At 30.7% G+C, this 20,805-nt stretch overlaps 3 protein-coding genes across 6 annotated transcripts; 1 reads left to right on the plus strand and 2 right to left on the minus strand.

Annotated features, from left to right (window-relative positions):
* Positions 1 to 1,449: 1,449 nt before the first annotated feature.
* Positions 1,450 to 6,573, minus strand: LOC100794000 (adenylyl-sulfate kinase 3). Of its 4 annotated transcripts, none has more exons than XM_006598913.4 (7): positions 6,274 to 6,573; positions 4,897 to 5,086; positions 3,717 to 3,866; positions 2,736 to 2,854; positions 2,573 to 2,657; positions 1,819 to 1,865; positions 1,450 to 1,716 (listed from the first exon to the last, which is right to left on the minus strand). In XM_006598913.4, exons 2-7 carry the CDS (start codon positions 5,018 to 5,020, stop codon positions 1,618 to 1,620), a joined length of 624 nt encoding a protein of 207 aa, XP_006598976.1. In that variant the 5' UTR covers positions 5,021 to 5,086; positions 6,274 to 6,573; the 3' UTR covers positions 1,450 to 1,617. The 4 variants fall into 4 exon arrangements, with proteins under 4 accessions (XP_006598976.1, XP_006598977.1, XP_006598979.1 ...); XM_006598914.4 differs by lacking the exon at positions 6,274 to 6,573 and adding an exon at positions 5,332 to 5,465; XM_006598916.3 differs by lacking the exon at positions 6,274 to 6,573 and adding an exon at positions 5,276 to 5,409.
* A 7,545-nt stretch (positions 6,574 to 14,118) lies between these two features.
* On the plus strand, positions 14,119 to 18,826 carry LOC100781801 (chaperone protein DnaJ). The gene is made up of 3 exons (XM_006598917.4): positions 14,119 to 14,948; positions 17,529 to 17,597; positions 18,102 to 18,826. The coding sequence occupies exons 1-3, from the start codon at positions 14,709 to 14,711 to the stop codon at positions 18,249 to 18,251; spliced, it is 459 nt and encodes a 152-aa protein (XP_006598980.3). The 5' UTR covers positions 14,119 to 14,708; the 3' UTR covers positions 18,252 to 18,826.
* A 117-nt stretch (positions 18,827 to 18,943) lies between these two features.
* Positions 18,944 to 19,756, minus strand: LOC106796583 (uncharacterized). The gene is made up of 2 exons (XM_026126258.1): positions 19,346 to 19,756; positions 18,944 to 19,254 (listed from the first exon to the last, which is right to left on the minus strand). Exons 1-2 carry the CDS (start codon positions 19,499 to 19,501, stop codon positions 19,147 to 19,149), a joined length of 264 nt encoding a protein of 87 aa, XP_025982043.1. The 5' UTR covers positions 19,502 to 19,756; the 3' UTR covers positions 18,944 to 19,146.
* Between the last annotated feature and the right edge of the window lie 1,049 nt (positions 19,757 to 20,805).

Genomic DNA, 20,805 nt, shown 5'->3' on the forward strand with positions numbered 1-20,805 from the left:
TATATTTCTTGTTCTAGTTTTACATTTTTTGTTGTGGGTTCTTAAAGCCAATAATTTATGATTTAAGTACTGCTTCCACTGAATTTTTAATTAGGTTATTGAATTTTGTTTTTGTTTCAATTGAATCTTAAAGTTGTATTTATTTTTTAATTAAGTCATTGAATTTAATGAAAAAATAACTATAAATTCAAGAATTCGACTAAAATAAATATAAATTCAAGAGTTCAATTAAAACAAATAAATAGATATCTAATTAAAAATTTGAAGAACACAAAACATATTACAACAACTATTTTTCAGTGAATTTTTTTTAAAATTTTTTCTTCAATGAATTTTTCTGAATATTTTTAATTATTTCAGTTTATCCATTTCATCTTTATTTTTAAATTAAATTACATTTTTATAAAAAATATCAATAATTAAAAATAATCTTGAATCACAATATAAAATTTTCTATCATAAAATCTAAAATATAATTTATATGTTCCCAAATATTTATTTCTTACAAATTTTAATTCTAATATAATTATATATTTAAAAAATTATTTATTTATTATCAATTTTAGCTATGTAAAATAAAAATTTATCTTGTGCACAAGCTGAAATACTAATATACTTTATATAAAAAAAATATTTGCATAGTTTAATGAGAAGGAGAAGGATGCAAAAATTAACCATATTATTGTTCTCTTTAAAAAAAAAAAAAAAAACTGGTATTAATTGTTTTCCTGTTGGGTCTTAACACAAATTAAACTCTATCAATTATCAATCACTCGCGTTTTGGTCTCTAGGACACGTAACCAATTAGGCACTTAATATGCCACCCAAAAGCAATTTCCTATACTAACTTCCACTCTTGGTTTTTGCAAGAAATTCACATTGTAATAACCCATCAATCTACATCATATTTAAAACAGTAAATACATGCGTTGTCCCTCAAAAGTAGGCATTGTGTGTTTTTAGTTGATTGGCATTAGATTATGGGAGACCTATGTGTATACTCAACACACCATATGAATTTCTCCATTAAGGTTTCTGAATATCAAGTGACACAAAAGACTGCTGTACACAACAGAATCTTCAGGGACTTAGAGGATTGGTAAATTTGTAGATGAGAGCAGATTGAACAATACAGTGTGTTTGGATTAAATTCATGTGGGAAAAAATCAATTAAATTTTCATGGCAAAGACAAAGCAACAAATATTTGTTTCTACTTTTTGATGGTGTCACCATGATTTTGTGGAGTAAAATTGATTTTTGTGTGTTATCCAAACGCACTAACATTCTTAGAGGTGCACGAAAATTTACAATTAACGGACAAGCATGAGTATATGTCTCAGCCTTTGTAACTGAATTTCCTAGGACCATAATGACCAGCAAAGCGAAGAAAACAATCATATCAAAAGCTGAAAAATACGCTGAAATTCTTGACCAACCTATAGAATGAATTGCAACAATTATTAATTATTATTTATGATTGATGAACTTTATCAGTCCATTTATCCTCTCACCACTCTGCTACCTGCACTTCCTAGGATTCCTTTTTTAACTTCATTTAGAAGAAACATCATTATGAGAGAATAATCCCATTACAAATGTGATTAAACTTAAAAACCCTAGGATTCAAGAAATCCTTTATTCTCCAAGTAAGTAACTACTTGTCCAGCCATCAAAGTGGGTGTTGGACAATCCCCATTTTCCTGCTTTATTTCAATCTGAAAAAAAGATGATCATGTTAAACCACATACATGTACGTAACACACCATACACGGCAAAAGAAACGTGTAAACAACTTTAGTAGCTCCATGAACACATACCTCACAGTTTATGGGTGGTTCATAAGGATCATCAATGCCGGTAAAACCTGTGCAATTTCACAGTTCATAAAGGTAACATGGTAGAATTCAAAATCAGCAGTTAGAATTTAAGAAATGATTCAAGCAATGTTTTACAAATGTTTGGATATAAAGGAAAGTTGTCAAACAAGAAGCATGAAGATAATGCAAGGAAAATATATTTCAGATGCAATGCAAGCCCTGAATTCTGTCAACAATTAGCAACATTGGTTGTAGGAGCAAATCTCTGACCAAGGAGACTGATTTTCAAATTTCATTGTTATAACCCATAGCCAAACTACAAGTCATCTTACCTCTGGTGTTCCAGAAAGTACCCAACAAAACCAATTAACTACTGCCTTATTTTTTTTAGATAGTTTTTATTATGAAAACAAGAATTTCCACACTCCTTGAAAATAAGTTCATAGACAAACTACCCTTACTGAATTATACCATGGCCAACAGCCAAATATGCTCAACCTAAAACACTTAACCACAAGGATCTGGGAACCAAACTAGTTATTAACTCTTAACATCATGTACAGGCTCAAGAAAAAAAGTATAGGGTTAAATGCTTCCTTGAAATATGCATTCTTCCCATCCTAGTTAACAATGCAGAACAAACTTAATTTTGGGCTTCCTTCATTTTATTTTCTTTCTAGCTATGTGTCAATTACAGTTTACTTAGAAGGGTGGGACAAAGCCTTCGCAAGTGAAACACATTACAATAACACACCTTTGATTTTCCCCGCACGAGCAAGCTTATAGAGGCCTTTTGGATCTCGTGCCTCACACAATTCTAGAGGCATGTTCATGAAAACCTGTAAATACAATTCCACTATCAAATATCATATAAACCAACTAATACAAATGATAAGAAATGCCTAATGGTGCCTTGCCTCAATAAAATTTGCATCAGGTAACATGGCACGGCAAGTGTCTCGGTCTCTTCTGTAAGGAGATATCAGACTAGCAACACATATTAAGCCAGCATCAGCAAACAGTTTTGCCACTTCTCCTGGATTAAATAATTTTCTGATCAGTAAAACCAAGTTGATATGCATCAGATTTTTTAATACACAGCAGCTAGACTTAAAACTGATGCAACCAAAGTACAGTTGACTCATCAAAAAACATCTATGATCTATTTCTGCCATATATGTAGATCACTAAGATCAGATTCATGTTGTATGTAAACAGCATAATTTCATACAAATAAGCCAGCATCAGCAAACAGTTTTGCCACTTCTCCTGGATTAAATAATTTTCTGATCAGTAAAACCAAGTTGATACGCATCAGATTTTTTAATACACAGCAGCTAGATTTAAAACTGATGCAACCAAAGTACAGTTGACTCATCAAAAAACATCTATGATCTATTTCTGCCATATATGTAGATCACTAAGATCAGATTCATGTTGTATGTAAACAGCATAATTTTATACAAATATCAGTTTTGGACGTGGCATGGTAATATGCTCCCACTTTGTATGAACAATTTGCCTATACTTCCTTTTGCAAACACCACCTACATTACTGAAATATCTACTCAAATTAATAGATATATATTACCATATTTCAAGTTCAGAAAAACAGCAAACCAAAAAAGTCATGATAAAGCAATACATCATAGAAGACCTTCCATCCTTTTGATTCAATCATTCAGCAACACAGTTTTTCATAGCAAAAAGACATGAACAGTTATCAATCGGTTGCTCCAAGGGATAACAAAAATGTAATATTTATCATGCTGGTATAGACTAATATCACTCTAATATCTACCCTCGGCCACATAACCAAATAATTAATATATTAAACTGACTATCAAGTTCTTGTTACTGCATTTACTAAAAGCATTTGTTTACAGGAGCAAGCTTACCAGTTCTGCGAATATTTTCAGCGCGATCTTCGGCTTTGAAACCAAGATCCTTGTTTAGTCCATGTCGAAGGTTATCTCCATCAAGGACATAAGATAACTTTCCCTTTGAGTGCAGTTCTCTGCTTAGGGAACATGCCAATGTGCTTTTTCCTGAACAGTATGAGAAAGCAATCAATACAACATGTCAAAGGCACCTTACGCATAAACTTACTCAAAGGAATTTCAACGACTGCATTATTTACTGGTATCCTACATACCTATAGTTCATGAGTGAGTCAAAAGAAAAACATGGAACGCAGCATCTCTTAAATGTGATTTGAAAGGCATGAGATGGAATAAATGCAACATTTTGGGAAGAGCTTGGACTCTATGCCCCCCATTTTCCGTTTAATAATTCAGGACAAGTCACCCTGAACCCAAAAAATGAATGAAGAACCATAGGTACAATAGGGAGTATACCATCTGCACACTGGCCAATTTCACTAAGGGCAGAGGATGATTACCAGAATCCAAATAGCGGAAAACATTTGTATTTAAGTTTCTTTCAAACTTTCTAGTTTGTCTATAAATTTACTATAAGGTCCCAATTTTCTTCTTCCAGAGGTTTTAAGAAAATATACATGCACAAGTGTTTGAACCTTAATTAACCAATTTATTCTATAGTCTGCATAATGTTAAAACTAGTCAAATAACATATACCTTCCATATCCTATCATCTATGACAACCATAAATTGTCAATGAAAGCTGTCTGTACTTAGCAATGTCCAGTGCTTGCATATATGCTTTGATTGGATTGAACCAGTTCAGCTGGTTGAACTAATAAACTTGAGACTAGATTAGGTAGACAATTTGTTTCATTTTGTGAAGGGAATAGTTTATTAAAGTGGGTAAACATTACATTCTTTGGTAGAACAGATACATGAATTACAAATGAAAACAGAGTGCAGACTTGAAAGCATGTTTGGTAAATTACCATGCAATGTGACAGATAATACTTACCTGCTGATCAAGTCAAGTTAAAGAGAAAACCTAAATTCAAGGAGCAACTAAAGCATGATGAAAAGCATAAGCATCACAAACAGCAATAATATGATGTTTTCCATGCCAAAAAAGAATTGAATATCTGGAAACAATGATGAAAAATCGCAAGCACTAAGCCATTAACAAAACAACATAAACCTGATCCGCTGAGTCCAGTAATCCATACAACACATCCCTTTTGGTTAAGTAGCTTCTGCCTTTCAAGCCTTCCTACTTGACAATCTTGCCAAAAGATATTAGTTGAATTGCTCAGAGTTGCCATAGCAAGCAAGTTCCCTTGTCTTCTCTACAGATCAATATTAAGCTAGCAATTTCATTTCCTGGATTACTGCAGGATCAAAACATAAAAGAGAATCTTAGAATAGAAAAAGTGCATGATGGTAGTAATACAACCGTGCAAGAAACTTGGTAAGTGCTTCATCAGGGCAAGCATTACAACAGCAGTGCAGGCCACAGAATTGAAAGCATGACAACATGCCTCAATTTCATACAGTAGAATGGTGATCTCACCACTCACACTTGTTTGTGTCAAAAAGAAGCATGACCTCTTTGACATAAATAGCGTCTACATACATTGTACATATTAAAGGTTTCCATAAAGTTTAGGATGAGTCATGAGACCCTCTTCTGTGGATTTGGATCTTCTACTATTCTTGACTATCAGGACACGATTCTACTGAAAAGAGAAAGACTCAATTTTAATTTTAAATATAACAAGTGACCCCTAGACCATATATAACCAATCATGGTGGGTCCTTATACAATAAAAAAGTAGTATCTTCTCACTCTATCCAAATCCTCAAAATATGTACCAAAACCCACTCTATTATATTTCAAAAAGTCACTTCCGAGTAAAATTGGGCTCGAATCCTTTTAAGTAAATCTCTTCAGAACAAAAAAAATGCTGTTAAGAAAAGAGATCCCACGTGAGCCATATTTCCTGACAGAAATTAGTTTTTGACAAAAATTGGCTGATCGTTCGCACCTATAACATGTTAACAAAAAAACTCTATTCTCAAACAAGATTCATAAAATTAACTAGATGTAGACCCTTTACTTTCTTTTAAAATATGATTCATGCATGCCAATTCTACAAGCAACAAACTCGATGATTGATTTGATGACAAAAGGCAATGAATGTGGAATGGCCCAACAACACAACGCCCATTAGTCCCCATGGAGAGGCTTTAGTTCCTTTCTAGAAGAAAACAGAAAGCATTGGTTAGTTGGCATGGCCACACACTCCAATTCCATGTCATCACTTTATAAAAACAAAACATTTTTCAATTCAGTGAGTGATTCTCTACCCACCCTTTTCCTTGAAATACCATGATCCATCTAAAATCAATGCCTCTACATCACAATGTCCAGTTAATTATCATCAAGGATTGAAAAAAAACACAGAAAAAGATGATTCAAATTATCTGGTTTGTAACAAAAAAGAAAATGAGACACATAATAAAAAGGAAATAGAAAAGGCAAAGGGGGAGAAAAGAATGAAATGAGAGTGAGTACCAGGAAACAAAAAGAAGAAGCAATTGAGTTTCTGTCTGAATCTGAGAGGTACGGTATATATAGAGAGAGGGTGGTGTGATGTGTATTATGCCATGTCATGTAATTAATGTAAAATTTGGCAAAGGGAAAGAAAGAAAGAAACGGAATGAAAGTTGATTTTATTTTCTTTTTCTGGGTTTGAAGTTTGAGGTTGTCTATGAGTTTGTTCGTTCGAGGAAACCGATGGTAATTAATGAATGAATGTGGACAAACTCGCTCTCGTTCGTTTAAAGAGAAAAATAACGGGAAAAAAAAAGAAAAAAACGTTAAAAAATAAATCTCAGACTTTTATACTTTATTTTGATTTAAACATTCATTAAATTTCATTTCCTTTTCATTTCTTTCCGACCGAACCGTACCTAAACTCAGTCCTCTCTACTGAATTTCCTCTTCCCTAATCCCTCCCCCACTCAGTCACGCGCCGACGGTATGTCATTCGGACCAACCCTACATAGTGATAGTACGTACATACCCTCCATCCAATTTAGTCCATTTTCATTTATATTTTGGTAAATGAGCATTTTTGTCGTTTGAATATGTAATTTGCAATATGTTTATAATAGATCATTTGTCGCTGAAATTATTAACGTGATCATTTTTAATTGTCGATATAAGGACATATTTATTATATAATATTTTTTTGATTTTTCATCTTTTCACTTAGTCCAACAAATGAATCTCTAAAAAATGAAAATATAAAATTTAATCTCCAAAAATGTAAAAAGTGTCACAAATATATCCGGACGTTAACTTGTGTACATCACCTTAATAAAATAGTAAAGATTCGAAGAAGTGAAATATGAGATATATTTATCTTTTATTTATAGTAGATTGTGACTAATTATTATAATTTAGAAATATTTGTAATGATTGGTATATTATTACAATGTTTATTTTGGATAATTTCTATTATGATAGACAAATTATGATTGATAATCAATATTATTATTATTATTATATTTGTCAATATATTTTTTAAGTGATTATTGTAATATTATGTTTGTAACAATAAAAAATGATAAAATTTTACCCTAAAATTATATTTTTATCCTTAAATGAAATGAAATTTTGGGTCTAATAAATTAGTCCAATGAAAACATATTGATATTTTTCCGTCCAATAATGATAATTTAGTGACATTTTGGTCTAATGGAAGGTATTGACATTTAGGTCCAAAACAAATTAATAATATTTTTCTTCAATAAAAAATATTGACATTTTTTGTCTAACAAAAAATTACTTACATTCATGTCAAAAAATGGTATTTTATTAATATTTTCATCCAATCTACTCAGTATGATCACACATTAACTCACACATTAACAATTATTGCATTGACAAATTCATTTCTATGTGTCACGTATACTATTTTATTAACGGTGATAGACGAAAGTTAACCGCCGAATATATTTATCACATCTTTTATACATTTGAAAACTAAAATTTGTATTTTCATCTTTCAGGATGTAGTTGTCAACGAATTAGACATTTAAGGATAAAAATAATTATTTATCCTTTAATTTTTCCTATTTCAACATAAATGTGGATTTTATTCTTCATTTCAGTTTTGTGTCTGTATTAATTATTTAAATTATTTTTTACATTTTAAAAAAGTTACTAATAAATATGTTACATTAAATGAATACTATATTTAACTATATTAATTAATTTTATTATATTTTACATTTAAGAAATATTTAATGTTGAAGGATTTTAATGTCAAAATTAATTCATTTTGAATTTATACTATGCTTAATGAAATATTTAATAAATGCAATATTTAAATGTTTATTGATTTGAGTATATTTAATAAAGGTCATATTTAATTCTATTTTAATTTTACTCGTAATATATTAATTATATTATTTTTTCTCATAAATATAAGATTTTTTTAATTAATTCATACACAAAAATGTGAATTTTATTCTTTATTTTATTTTATTTTATTTATCAATAGAAATAAAGAATAATATAACACTCACACATTTCACCCAATCAACTGAATTGGATTTCCTTGATGTTTTGGTTTCTTGTCTCAAATAATTTTTAAATATTTGTATATTTTAAAAAAAGTTACTAATAAATATATATTTTACATTAAATGAATACAATATTTAACTGTTTCATTCCTCTAAAAAACTATATTATTGAATTTTGTTATATTTTATATTTAAGAAAAAATTAATGTTTAGGGATTTTCATGAATATTAAAATTAACTCGTTTTAAATATATACTCCATGTTTAATGAAATATTAAAAAATATTATATTTAATAAATTCACTATTTAAATGTTCATTAATTTAATTATACATATTATACGTAATAAAGATAATATTTAATGCTATTTCAATTTTACTTATAATATATTAATTATATTATTTTATTCATAAATATAAGTCTTTTTTAAGTAATTCGCACTCATTAAAAAAGTTACTTCTTCCGTTTTAAAATAATTTTTATCCTAAGTTATTTTCTTATATTTGAGAATAAAAAAAATTCTTATAGTTAAGATCCAAGTGTACACACTAGCCAAAAAATTTTTTCCCCAAAACTTTAAAGTTCATTACGGTAGTATTGTTTAAAGCAGAAATGTCCCTATGTTCTTAAATTATTATATTAATACAAAAATAAACATATTTCTTTTAAAAAAAAAAATGAACATTTGTTTTCTTTTTTATGAGAAAACAGAAAATGAACATTTATTTTTTAGATTAAATTAATGTAGTAAATTATTAGTAAATCAATTACCGTAATCATAGTAATTATATAAGTTTTTAAATAGAATTATTACCTTCATAAATCAATGACCGTTTTGTATACATATTTTTTAGATCAACATATTTATTTTTAAATTTTTATCCTTATAGTCTATTTTATGTTTCTAGGTACAATTTTAATCTTTCAATTTTTTAAATTTAATTGAGTCCTTTTATCTGTTAAAATTAAGTAAATTTGTTTTTTCTCCATCAATTTTCTTTTGTTTAAATCTTACTTTTATTTAATATCTACATAAATTGAGTTGGTTAAATTATTTTAAATATTATTATCCACAAAATTCACCTATCAAAATAGATCAAATTTCCCAAAATATAAAAAGATCTATAACTTTTTTTTTCTCTTTATACCCTTACATATTATTTAAATCTTCCAAAAAAATTCAAAATTATGCTACATTATTAAAAACAAAGTTTAATCTTTTTTATTTTTTTAGTTTTTATTTATGTATTTTTTTTTCTTTGATAGGGTCATTTCTATCTTTACTTTTCTTCAAACAAAGCATGATCATGTATTTGAAATATCAAATAGAAAAATAAATATTTATTTAAGTAAATTTATTTTATTTTATTTATTTTAATTTATAGAAATTGTGTACTAAATATTGAAACTAAATACAATCAAAAAATATAATTTACATATAATTATCTTTAGAGTGTTATGTAAATAAATAAAATTAAATGAATTTAATAATTTTATTTAAATTTAAATATAATTTAATTGAACAATTCAAGTAAAATAAAATCAAATATATTTTGCTTAATAAATTTCATATTATTTATGAATATTTTCATTATGTATTTTGATGAATTCAAAGAGTGAAAAAAATTTAAAGGTAAAAAAAATCATTCAATTTGATTATAGGGTAAAGTTTTTTATACTTTATTGAAAACTAATCATATTCAATTATCTTATATTTTTTATTATGAATAAATAAGTTATATGCTGTGGACATTGATTTTAGATTTTTATAAACATGAAGTAAAAAATTGATATAATTTTTTATATAATTTAAAAAATCCTCCAAATACTATCTATTTTTTCTTTAAAATATTAATTTTTATGGTTTTTGAATTCTTGAACATTAAAGCAACCAGATGGATTCAATCCATAACCAACAAAGTGAACATTTTTACAAAGTTATGAATCCCAAGGTTTTAAAAGTCCAAGTAAGGCTTCACTTTCTACTAATTTCTTTGAAACTTCCTCAGGATCTCCTCCCTAACTTTAGATATGGCTTGATAAAGAAAGCCCAAAGCTTGTGTATCTTTGCTATCAACAATACGTAATATATACATTAGTGGTTAGTAAGTTTCACATTATCAACACATATTTTCCAAAACCTAGAATCTAAAACTTGTTTCACAAATCTTTTTACTTGTCTTCTTTCATATAAATTGAGCTTGTCCATTCTCTAGAAGTTATGATTGCTCTCAATGTATCTTTTTCAGCTAATATACTTTGCAATGCAATGACATTAATGGTAAAGTTGGTTGGAGCATGATGAAGCATTTTCCTTCCACCAGTATGTTTTCTCATTTTTCTCATCAAATACAATGAATCACAATGGTTATATATGCATTTGGTAATTTTGGAAGCTTGTAACACAATATTTACTCTAATTTCCATTGTCATGACATTAAACTAATGCAATGTGCCACACAAGGAGACCAATATAACTTCAAGAACTGAACTTCTAATAACTTACTAGCAACAACATAATTTGCAGTATTATCTATGGCTAAGTGAATAATATCTCCAAGGCTAACATACTACCTCCTTTAAAATATTATATAAATCTTCTACCATTTTAAAAGAATGAGAAGTATCCGCAAACTTTAAAAATATAGTTCTTTTATAGCAATAAACTAAAATGTTAATCACAGTTTACTTGCAACGATTAATCCACTTATCTAACATAAGAGTACAAACTAGTATAAGAGTACAACCAGTTTGCTTCCAAACCTTATAGTACTTTTCAAAGAGTTTCTTCACATTATTAACCCACTTATTTAATAAATAAACACAAACATTTAAGAAAATTTGGACCTTTATATCTTGGGCACATGCTAAAAAAAGACATTAATCATAGGCTACTAATAGGATGAATTGATTGCATTGAAAGGCACCAAAGCATTAATCATCCATTTTTGCAAAAACAATGTCACACTTTCTACCATATCTTTAGTTTGTAACACACTATTTAAGGTTGGTTAGGCTCCAGGAGTTATTTCTTGTATAGTTTTTTTTTCATTATGTTTCATGTGGAGTTCTAAGGTAATTCATCAAAGGCTTTGGGTGTGGAATATATCCAACTTCAAAATTTATTAGTGGGAATAAACATTGTGGTGTATATTCAGGCTACTTTAAGCAATATGTATACTATCCAAATATGAAACATAAAAAACAAATAAATTTTAAAGGAGAATGTTAAATGTGAATTATTATCCATATGTATATTATCCAAATAAAAAACATAAGAAGCAAACAACTAGTCTCCAAAAATGAATTAATAGCATGTTAACCTATGCACTATTGATCCATGAACGACAAGTTTTAAATATAAAATTGATTTATCTTTGATTTTAGTTAGTGAAAAAACACCTTGAAATTTGGCTCGGGAGGATTTGAATGTTTGTTGTAAAAATAAGAATTAGAAAGCAGAGAAAGGGATATTTATGTGCATGTTAGTTCAATTAGAGTGAAATGTTTGTTGAGAGTTATAAAAACACAAAGCATATACCATAAATAAAAGACGAAGGTAAATGTTTGCACCACACAGAACAACAAATGTTGCGAGTTCTAGGCTTTTGCAATTTTGTTGCATTTGTGTAAGTTTGGTGCATCTTTCATTGTTGAGGGATGGCGGTGCAATGAGTGATTGTGAGGAGTGCATTCTTTACTAAGAGATAGAGTGGTAAGATTTTCAAATCATAAATGTGATTCATGCGTACACGAGGATGATGTTTTTCTTTTTAGATTTATGGGTCAACGTCAAATGACGTTTTAATCTAATAAAATAAAATAAATCTTGCATGACCCAGTGTTAGGTCGCCAATTGATAATTATTTTTCACACTTTGTCTTGTCAGAAATTATCATAGCTTTTCTTTAGAATTTGTGTTCATAATTTTAATTTTTTTTAATAAATGGTATAAACTAGTTTTAGAAACTTGAAAAGATATTTTTTTTATGATTTTGTGTAAATTTAGATGTTACAAAAACAAATTTTGATCACCAAAGATTTAAGAGCTATAGAGGTGATCTCACCACAATGAAATGTATTTTCGACAACAAAAAAGGACCATTGATCAATTGAAAATTATGAAGACCCTCTACTACGAAGCTGATCCTTGTAACATCCAAAAGAAAAAAACAAAATAAGATAACACACACATATACTCCCTCTACTCCTATTTATAACACTCAATCCATAATATTTCTTGATTAATTATTTTTAGACTACAAATATCCTTCATTAAAAGAAAAAAATGAATGTATTGACAAACCATTAGAAGAGAAAAGTATTAATGACGATGATAATTTTGGAAAAAGTTATAAGTTCAAGACATATTTATTGTTATCAACTAAATTAATCACTTTCATTAATCTTAATGAATTAAGTAATTTGGTCTTCTATATAGGAACAAATGAAGTATTTGACAATAATAGAAAATATATAGTTTAGATAAGATAACATAAGAAAAGACATTTGGTTTATCTTCTATTTTTAAATATGTTAGTCTTACCTTATATTTATATTTAAGATAATTAAGATAAGATATTAGTTTATCTTATAGGTAAGATAAAATGCAATAAATAATAGATAATTAAGTTGCTAGGAATTTGTATAAATAGAAATTAGAAGATTCAATAGAAAACAACGTGAGAGAGACATAAAAACAAAGAAGAAGAAAGTGAGATAAGAATAGTTGAAAACATGAATATTTTGTGACTATAGAATAAGTTGTGGAAACATCTAGTCTAGACTTAAGAAGATCTACAAGAGATGAATAAAACACTTTATTTTCTTTTAAAATCATCTATGCTATATTTCTTAAAGGATTTTCTTTGGAATTCAGGACAAAGAATTTGGGGTTAGTAACATTATAAATTTTATAATTGGATTATATTTAATGTGATTGAATTACTTATTTATGCTAGTTTTGATTGAGGTGAAAATATATTTTTTGCATTGTTCATGGTGAATTATTGTTCGTATTATTATTAATATAAAATTTATTATACTTATATATTATTACTTGATGCTTGTGATTTAATAATTATAAGGTTGATTGAAATGGATCGTGATTGTGTGGCGTGTGTTTATAATAGATGAAATTGTGATAGGTTCTTGGTTGATTTAATTAATTTGAATATGTTTCATATCATGTTTTTGATATATGATTGCTTGATAGTATGAGATTGAGTTGATACTAGTGTTCCACATAGATTGAGGTAACTTATTCGAGAAAGGAATATGTCTCCACATGAGAATGAGTCAGTGTTTCATATTATTGAGATTGAGATAACTTTTTTGAAAAAGAAATATATCTTCACATAACACTTGGATGCTATAGAATTTGATTGATTAGTATTGGGTAAATTGATTGTGATATTGTTAATGATTAATTATTGCTATGTGAAAGGCATGTGTGATAATGCTATAATATCTATGAGAAAACTATTATTTTAAGATACTTAATACTAGTGTTGTTTTAGAAAAAATGTGGGGGTATCATTGTTGGATTGTCTTGAATTACTGTGTCAATTGATAACAATATTATTTGCAAAACCCTTTTAATAGTTCAACAACGGTAAAGATCCAAATCAAAAAATTCAAACTCCAAATTATTGAGTACGTAGTAATCTTAATAACTAAAAAAGATTAAGAAAAAGTGTTCTTGATTCTTCAATCATCATCAAGTGATTGAGGAGACTCAATAAGTAACATCCAATGCCGCTTGTGAAAAAAAAACAAAAAAAAATCTTTTAGTTATCATTCATATTATATAATAAGTACATAAAACTACTTTAAAAATATAAAAAAATCTTGTTACCTTCTTCAATTCTCTCAAACTCCAAAATTTCCTCATTTTCATTTGGAGTGGTGGTGATGATGTTCTTTTGATACAATGTAATGTACAAACAAGTGCTTTCAGCATTTAAGGTGTAAGAGAACACGATACACATTAAGAACTCTTTCTCCGACACTAAAGACAGACTCAGAGGCCACAAGAGAGACAAGTATGTCAAACACATCTCTTGTCATGCTTGCAAGAGTTGAGAATCGGCCTGAGTCTAGCTTCTACCAATTCAAAGCATCCAAATCCAGTATCTTTAACATTCTTCAGTATATATCTAATTCAGATGTACCAGAGGCAGTGGGTGAGATTGCGAATGCGAGAGTGTGCACTTCAAGTAACTTGTTGCCTATGGAAAATCAGGGTGGGTTAAACCCAAACTATTTTTAAATTGGGACAGGTTTTTGTTGCAACTCGGTTTAAACACAAAATTGCGTCTGGTCAAGTTGGTTACAATCCTGTACATCCCAATCCCATTTTTTTGCACACCCGTCATATGATTGAAGGACTCGGTTAACAGTTCCCAGTGCTTAAACAATGGAATCGCACCTTCTGGTGGGACCCATATCCGTCGCATGCTATGGTGGCGCCGCCCACTTTCACTCCGCCGCACCCTCCACCTGGGCCAGTCCTCCTCGCCGGCGGTCGCCACTCGTCGTGGCCTCCTGGTCGTCCGCGGCCGTCAACGGCGGCCAGAACCACCACGCCATTCTTGGCGTCGCCCGCACTACCACCACCGTCCAAATCAAACGCTCTTATCAGCTCCTCGCCCGCAAGGTATTCTTCGATTTCCTACGAATTCTTGTTTGATGTTTCGTTCTGAGTCTGCGTTGTAATATGCTACGAGCTGTGATGATTCCCGATTTGATATGAAAACCTAAGAATTTGGAAATGTGAATTTATTTGGATTTTGGTTCTTTGTTTTCTTTGGCATTACAGTATTTTGTAATTGTTACTAATTATTTGACAATTTCTGGAATTATTTTTGTTGTGCATGGTGGATTGGATGTGTAGGATAGAAATGGAAATGGATTGAATAAGCCACCAATTTGGTAACCCAGTATTATCTTCTCTCCCAAGTAGTCCCCAAAATTTTAAAACTATATAAGTAGTCAGCTAAGTATTGAATATCTATCTGTTACTTCCTAAGTTGATATATTTTACTAACGTTCAAGGATCAATTTGAAGTTTTTTTCAATATTTGGGGGACTACTTAGCATGATTTTTAATACTTGGTAGATTACTTGTATAGGTTTTTTTAGAGACCATTTAGGAGATAGGGTAATAGTTTAAGGATGAAATTGATGGTTTATTTGAAATGGATTTCTTAGGGCATAATCACTGTCAGATATGAGAGCAAGAAAGGAGCGAACCCCAACCGTAATCGAAATGAATGGAGATTCGAATTAATTAAAACAATCTTGACAATCAATATATGGTTACATGATCAAGGTTTATTCCTCTCATCTTTCACGATGTGAGGTACCTGTGAGAAGAGTAGATTGTATGGTTTTTAGTCCTATGAAGGAGGAGAGGGAGGCCATGAATGACATTGGAGGAAGTTATGTTGCTATTGTGGCAAATAGCGAATAGCGAATAGTGGTCGCAAAATTAGAAGTGGCACGATGCAAGAGGGTGTAATGTTGCAGGTTTGCCGTGGTGGGCAAAAGCGGGTGCAGTTTACCTCCTTTTTTTTACTGTTCCCCCTCCTTTTTTTCTGGTTTATATGTCTTTTTGGCACCCTTTTTAGTTTTATTAAGTTGATCCCAAGACCTTTCGTCTCCTCCCATTTGAAGTTTGAACATGTTTAGTCTTCAACTCCCTTGGACCTCTTGATTTTCTTCTCCTGAATTCTTTTCACTGCTACTCTCACTCTCTTTTCACTATTCCACTCCTCATTTCACCATGGCATCATAAATTCTCAACCACAAACTAAACAACCAATTCCCTAGAGTGGTGCTTCGCCAACCAGGTTGACAGTCTTGAGGTATGGCTTGGGAATGGAATTCCTTGAAGGAAATTAACAATAAAAAGGTTGTCACACGTGATTTTTGTGGCAAGACCTCAACTGGTGGAATAACTAGAGCTGAGAGACAACAAATCCTTGGCAGTCGGATGGTGGAGGATTTATGGAAAACATGTTCCATCTTTGCAAACCATTGCAATTAAGTGTTAAGCCTAACATGTAGCTCATCAGGGTTTGAGTGCAATTGGAGTACATTTGAGCTAGTAAATTATAATATACTTGTGTTGTGACTGTGACTCTGAGGATATGAGCTCATTATGAAACTATTTTTTTAAAGTTACAATACAGATTCATTAAGAAGAGAAGCAAGCTTGAGCATCAAAAGTTACAAGACTTGTTTTTTGTGGACAACCAAATTCTTAAAGACTGTTGTGACAGCAAGGATTTAATTGATCTAATTCTCCTAGACAATATTGATGATTGTAATGAGTGGTTGATAGGGGAAATGGGGTAAAGATGGAGAAGTGGTTGAAGATGAACCAGTCTTTGGTGATGATAGCTTGACTTGGGGAATTGTAGGTGATGCAATTGGGGTTGGTGATCCAGCTAGACTCACTAGACAGCATACTAGACTCACTACAGTTGCACCTATTGAAGAGGAAAAGGAGGAAGAACATATCTTTAATGATGGGGAACAAGAGATGAGGAAGAAATTGGAAGTGGAGATAGTGATTCTATTTAAGGAATCACTTGTAATAAGCACTAGTCAGCATACTTACTTTGATTATTAGTCTTTGATTAGTATTGGATTTGAATGTTAGCGACAATGACAATGGATTTTGATTATTAATTATGGCTACACCTTTAATTGTGTAATTTTTCTATTGAGTATTTTTATGCATGCATGATAAAAAACATGTATATTTCTTTTAAACTTCACCTAGTGGCCATCCCGCTTTTTGCTATTCCGCTTTAGTGGTTTTGGGGTCGTCCGTTATCCAGGATTGACTACTCAGGGAGGAAGTGCTTAAGAGGGATCTCATGGTAAATAAGATTATTGAAACTTTGGTTTTTAATTGAGCTGAATGGTGTTGTGTAATCAATATAGCCGACCTCACCTAGTGGAATCAGACTTTGTTGTGTTTGTTGTTGCTGTTGTATCTCTCACACCCTCACTTCCTAGTCAGCAGACATTGTTAATCATCATTTTGGCAAATGCATCTATGGAATTTGTTAAACTGTGATGATAGTTTAGTAGGCTTCTTCTGGAAAATTTGAATTTGTAAATGCTACTATACTAACAACTATAGAAGTGATACTATATTTGGTATCGCACTCTGTAAATGCTACTTTTTCATTTAATCTTGTCTGTAATTTTGCTGTGAATGCAGTATCATCCTGATGTTAGCAAGGATCCACAGGCTGCTGAATTATTCAAGAGCATCCATGATGCATATAAAGTGAGTAACTGTATTCAACTTTTCTTGATGTATAGAAATAGTTGCTCTTAGCAGGAATTTAATTTCATTTTTCTGGGGAAAGGAAAAGTTTTACATTTTTAAATAGAGATCCTACAGTTACACTTTGCTGTTCTACTGGTTCCACAACAATGTTCTTTGGTAGAGACTAAATAAACAAAACAGAATGTAACTAATTGACATTCAATTTTCCCTAAAAAAAACATTGGCATTCAATTAATGGTTTTCGAAAATGTACCTAAGGGTCAAAAACAAACTAATGTGGTTTTGCTATCTCTTTCAGTTTTCAAATTGAAAATAAAACTACTACAAAGTGCAGGCAACTTTTTCCTCCTACAATTTTGTTGCAATTCGTTTTGAATTTTGAAACATTTTATGAAGTTCCCAGAATTTCTTCTGTTATATAAGGTTTGCTTTTTTGTGCTTTGGAGCACATGTACTTGTGGAAATCCAATGATAGTATCTACTTCTTTATTCGTTAAACAGGTACTATCTAATGAAGCAGCAAGAGTTCAGTATGACCAAGAACTTCAATTCGGTCACAAGCCTTACAGAGAAAAATGGAGTTACGGCCCTGAATTTGAAGATCAGGCTAGATTCTATAGGTGGGACCATCTGAGGAAAAAAAATGGATAGTGAAAGATAGTGGGAGAATTACAATGTCAATGAGGACTACTACACCAGTGAAACAGATGAGGAAGAAGACGAAGTAGTAGATTTAGATGAAGAGAGGGGTTCTTTAGTTGAAGTGCTTAGATCAGCATTCGTGTCATTATTTTTGCTTCAGACACCTGGATCCCGCTTCTCACTCACATTCAGCAGTCTGACAGCATTGTTTGATAAGAAGTTAGACACCGGCTATAAAATGGGCTATATAATAACATGGATTTTGGGTGGGAGGGGTGGCATATTGCTAACACTGTGCTTGTTAGTTGCAAGTTGGGTTTGCGGGAAAACCGTTGTTGCATTTGTTGTGGTGGCCATATGGGTTGGCTCCTACCTCGCAAGGTATGCACCACTTCCCCAAGGTGCTTTATTGGCTCTTCTCTACATGTCCATTAAGCTACAATCTGACCTAATATAAAGACATTCCCGCACTGCAACTAGCATTTCTTCTGAATCTGTAGATCTGACTATATTCTTTATTATGGTGTTTGTACATTATAATATACTCTGTTAAATGTAAATAAATGTTATTTATTGATTATAAATGAAGTGCATAAACGGTTGATGAGTTGGAATTTGCAAATTTCAATCCTGTCCGTGATTGTGTGCTGTAGTAGTTGGCATAGAATGGAGAAAAAAGTCTTGAGAATGAGACACTAGGCTTTGGAAAATGAACACTGAATTTGGTTTGCAAAATTATTTGAATTCTACAAGTTACTTCCCCATTTACCTATCATGTATTAGCAGGAAAACAAAAGAAAGACAAGAATTTACAGGTTTCTTCACACTGGGGGGTGAAAATAAAACAATGAATTGTAAGTTTCTGCAACAACAATCAAGATTGGGATTTGGAAAGTTCCAACTTCTAAGAGCTCTTTACTTCTCGGACACCATCATTCCTGGACTTCAAATTCCTCCATAGATATCCCCCGCTGGCCATGTCAACGAATACCCAGAATCCATTCTGAATCATCTGAAACGAAAGCAACAATTCTAGTCAGGATCAAAATCTAGAAAATCAAGAATGATGGTGAATTGTATAAAGAATATGGAACTGAGGGCACCTTGATGAAATTGAAATGATCCTTGTTGGAGGAGGCTTTGTTTTCTCTGTCTTGGGTGGTGAAATCAATCTCTGGTGAGGAAGTCATGGTGGTCCATGCAATATAGGCGGCCAACATGGTGGAGAAAAAGATCAGGATGAACCTAAGAGGACACATGTCTTGCAAGGCAACAAAGAACTGAATTTGCAGTGATAGGAAGTCAGGAAGCAAGAGAGAATATTGAGAACAACCCGAGCAGCAAGTAAAGAATTGTTTGTGCTTTGAGTATGTGGAGGTTGAGTTGTTTATATATGACAATCTTGTTGTATCAATGAATGAATGAGTAAAAGCGAGGAAAGGCACGCTGCGTTGTCTGTGTCTTCGTGACTTTTTCCTTGAGAACCAGTGATGTTTACATTGTCAAATGTTCCCTTTGTGCATATTGGACTTTTTACAACCTTGGGATAAAGAAAAAAATATACAAATATTTTTTTTTTCCTTGGATTAGAGAGATCATAGATGTTTCAAACTCACTGGATTAGAGACTAATTCAGTTTGCGATTCGTGACTATCTTTGTTCCAAGAAAATCTTCACTTAGGTGAACGAAATGAGACCTTTGGGTTAAAAAATAAAATTAAAAATTAAAAAATATATACAAATATAACAACAGTATTTCGTTATATATTATGCATGAGCTGGCCCTCCTAGTTTCAAAGGAAAATCTCCTAGATCCTCCAAAGTTGACCAAATCTAATCCACTGTCTAATTCTCTGGTATTATTATTTCGTATGATTTTTTTTTTGTTATGTTTTGTTTGTCAATATTTAAATTAATTAAAGCAAAGTTTATTAATGCATCCCTCCATATTTCTCTTTTGGTCTTCTTCCAAAATACTTGAATTCCAACACAAAATAGCTATTGAACCCAAGAATAAACACCTCAACACCTTTTTCGTTATCTTTAAGTTTATTCACTTCTTCATAACTTAACAATGTAACTCAATCCATTATTATTTTTCTCCTTCGTAGAACTTAAAGACTCCATCTTTTTTACTTTTGCACGTGTTATTGGGCCCATTGTTGAATTAGGCTTCTCTAACACATGTTGTTAGAATTCATGATCTTATCACAATCTTATTAATTTATTTATGATTTTATGGTCAAAATTAACTTCTCTCACCTATCATTGGATATGTGTGTAAGAGACATGTATAGTGAGAAAGTTACTTTTATGAGAGTAAGAAGAATAAATTATGATCATACGATCATTTAAAAATGATCAAAATTCAATATCACTTAAAAAAATCATATAACTTTTTAAAAATCTCATATAACTTATTATGTTTTAATTTTGATTATTAATATATGACATATTTAATAGTTAATACTTATTTATCTAACACACAAAAAAGATAATCTTACCAAATATGTTTCATGTATGTGTGTGTTCTTATTTATGAGAAAAATAAAAGTAATAAATT

The sequence above is a fragment of the Glycine max genome, chromosome 16, assembly GCF_000004515.6.
Source record: "Glycine max cultivar Williams 82 chromosome 16, Glycine_max_v4.0, whole genome shotgun sequence".
Lineage (NCBI taxonomy): Eukaryota > Viridiplantae > Streptophyta > Magnoliopsida > Fabales > Fabaceae > Glycine > Glycine max.

Excerpts from the sequence above, each read along its gene's own strand:
- LOC106796583 (XM_026126258.1), bottom strand. The coding sequence starts at position 19,501 with ATGTGTCCTCTTAGGTTCATCCTGATCTTTTTCTCCACCATGTTGGCC. Across the intron at positions 19,255-19,345 it reads ATCATTTCAATTTCATCAAG|ATGATTCAGAATGGATTCTG; the intron begins GTGCCCTCAGTT and ends CTTTCGTTTCAG.
- LOC100794000 (XM_006598913.4), bottom strand. The coding sequence starts at position 5,020 with ATGGCAACTCTGAGCAATTCAACTAATATCTTTTGGCAAGATTGTCAA. Across the intron at positions 3,867-4,896 it reads TACTGGACTCAGCGGATCAG|GAAAAAGCACATTGGCATGT; the intron begins GTTTATGTTGTT and ends CATACTGTTCAG. Across the intron at positions 1,717-1,818 it reads AACCACCCATAAACTGTGAG|ATTGAAATAAAGCAGGAAAA; the intron begins GTATGTGTTCAT and ends TCTTTTTTTCAG.
- LOC100781801 (XM_006598917.4), top strand. The coding sequence starts at position 14,709 with ATGGAATCGCACCTTCTGGTGGGACCCATATCCGTCGCATGCTATGGT. Across the intron at positions 14,949-17,528 it reads ATCAGCTCCTCGCCCGCAAG|TATCATCCTGATGTTAGCAA; the intron begins GTATTCTTCGAT and ends CTGTGAATGCAG. Across the intron at positions 17,598-18,101 it reads GCATCCATGATGCATATAAA|GTACTATCTAATGAAGCAGC; the intron begins GTGAGTAACTGT and ends TTCGTTAAACAG.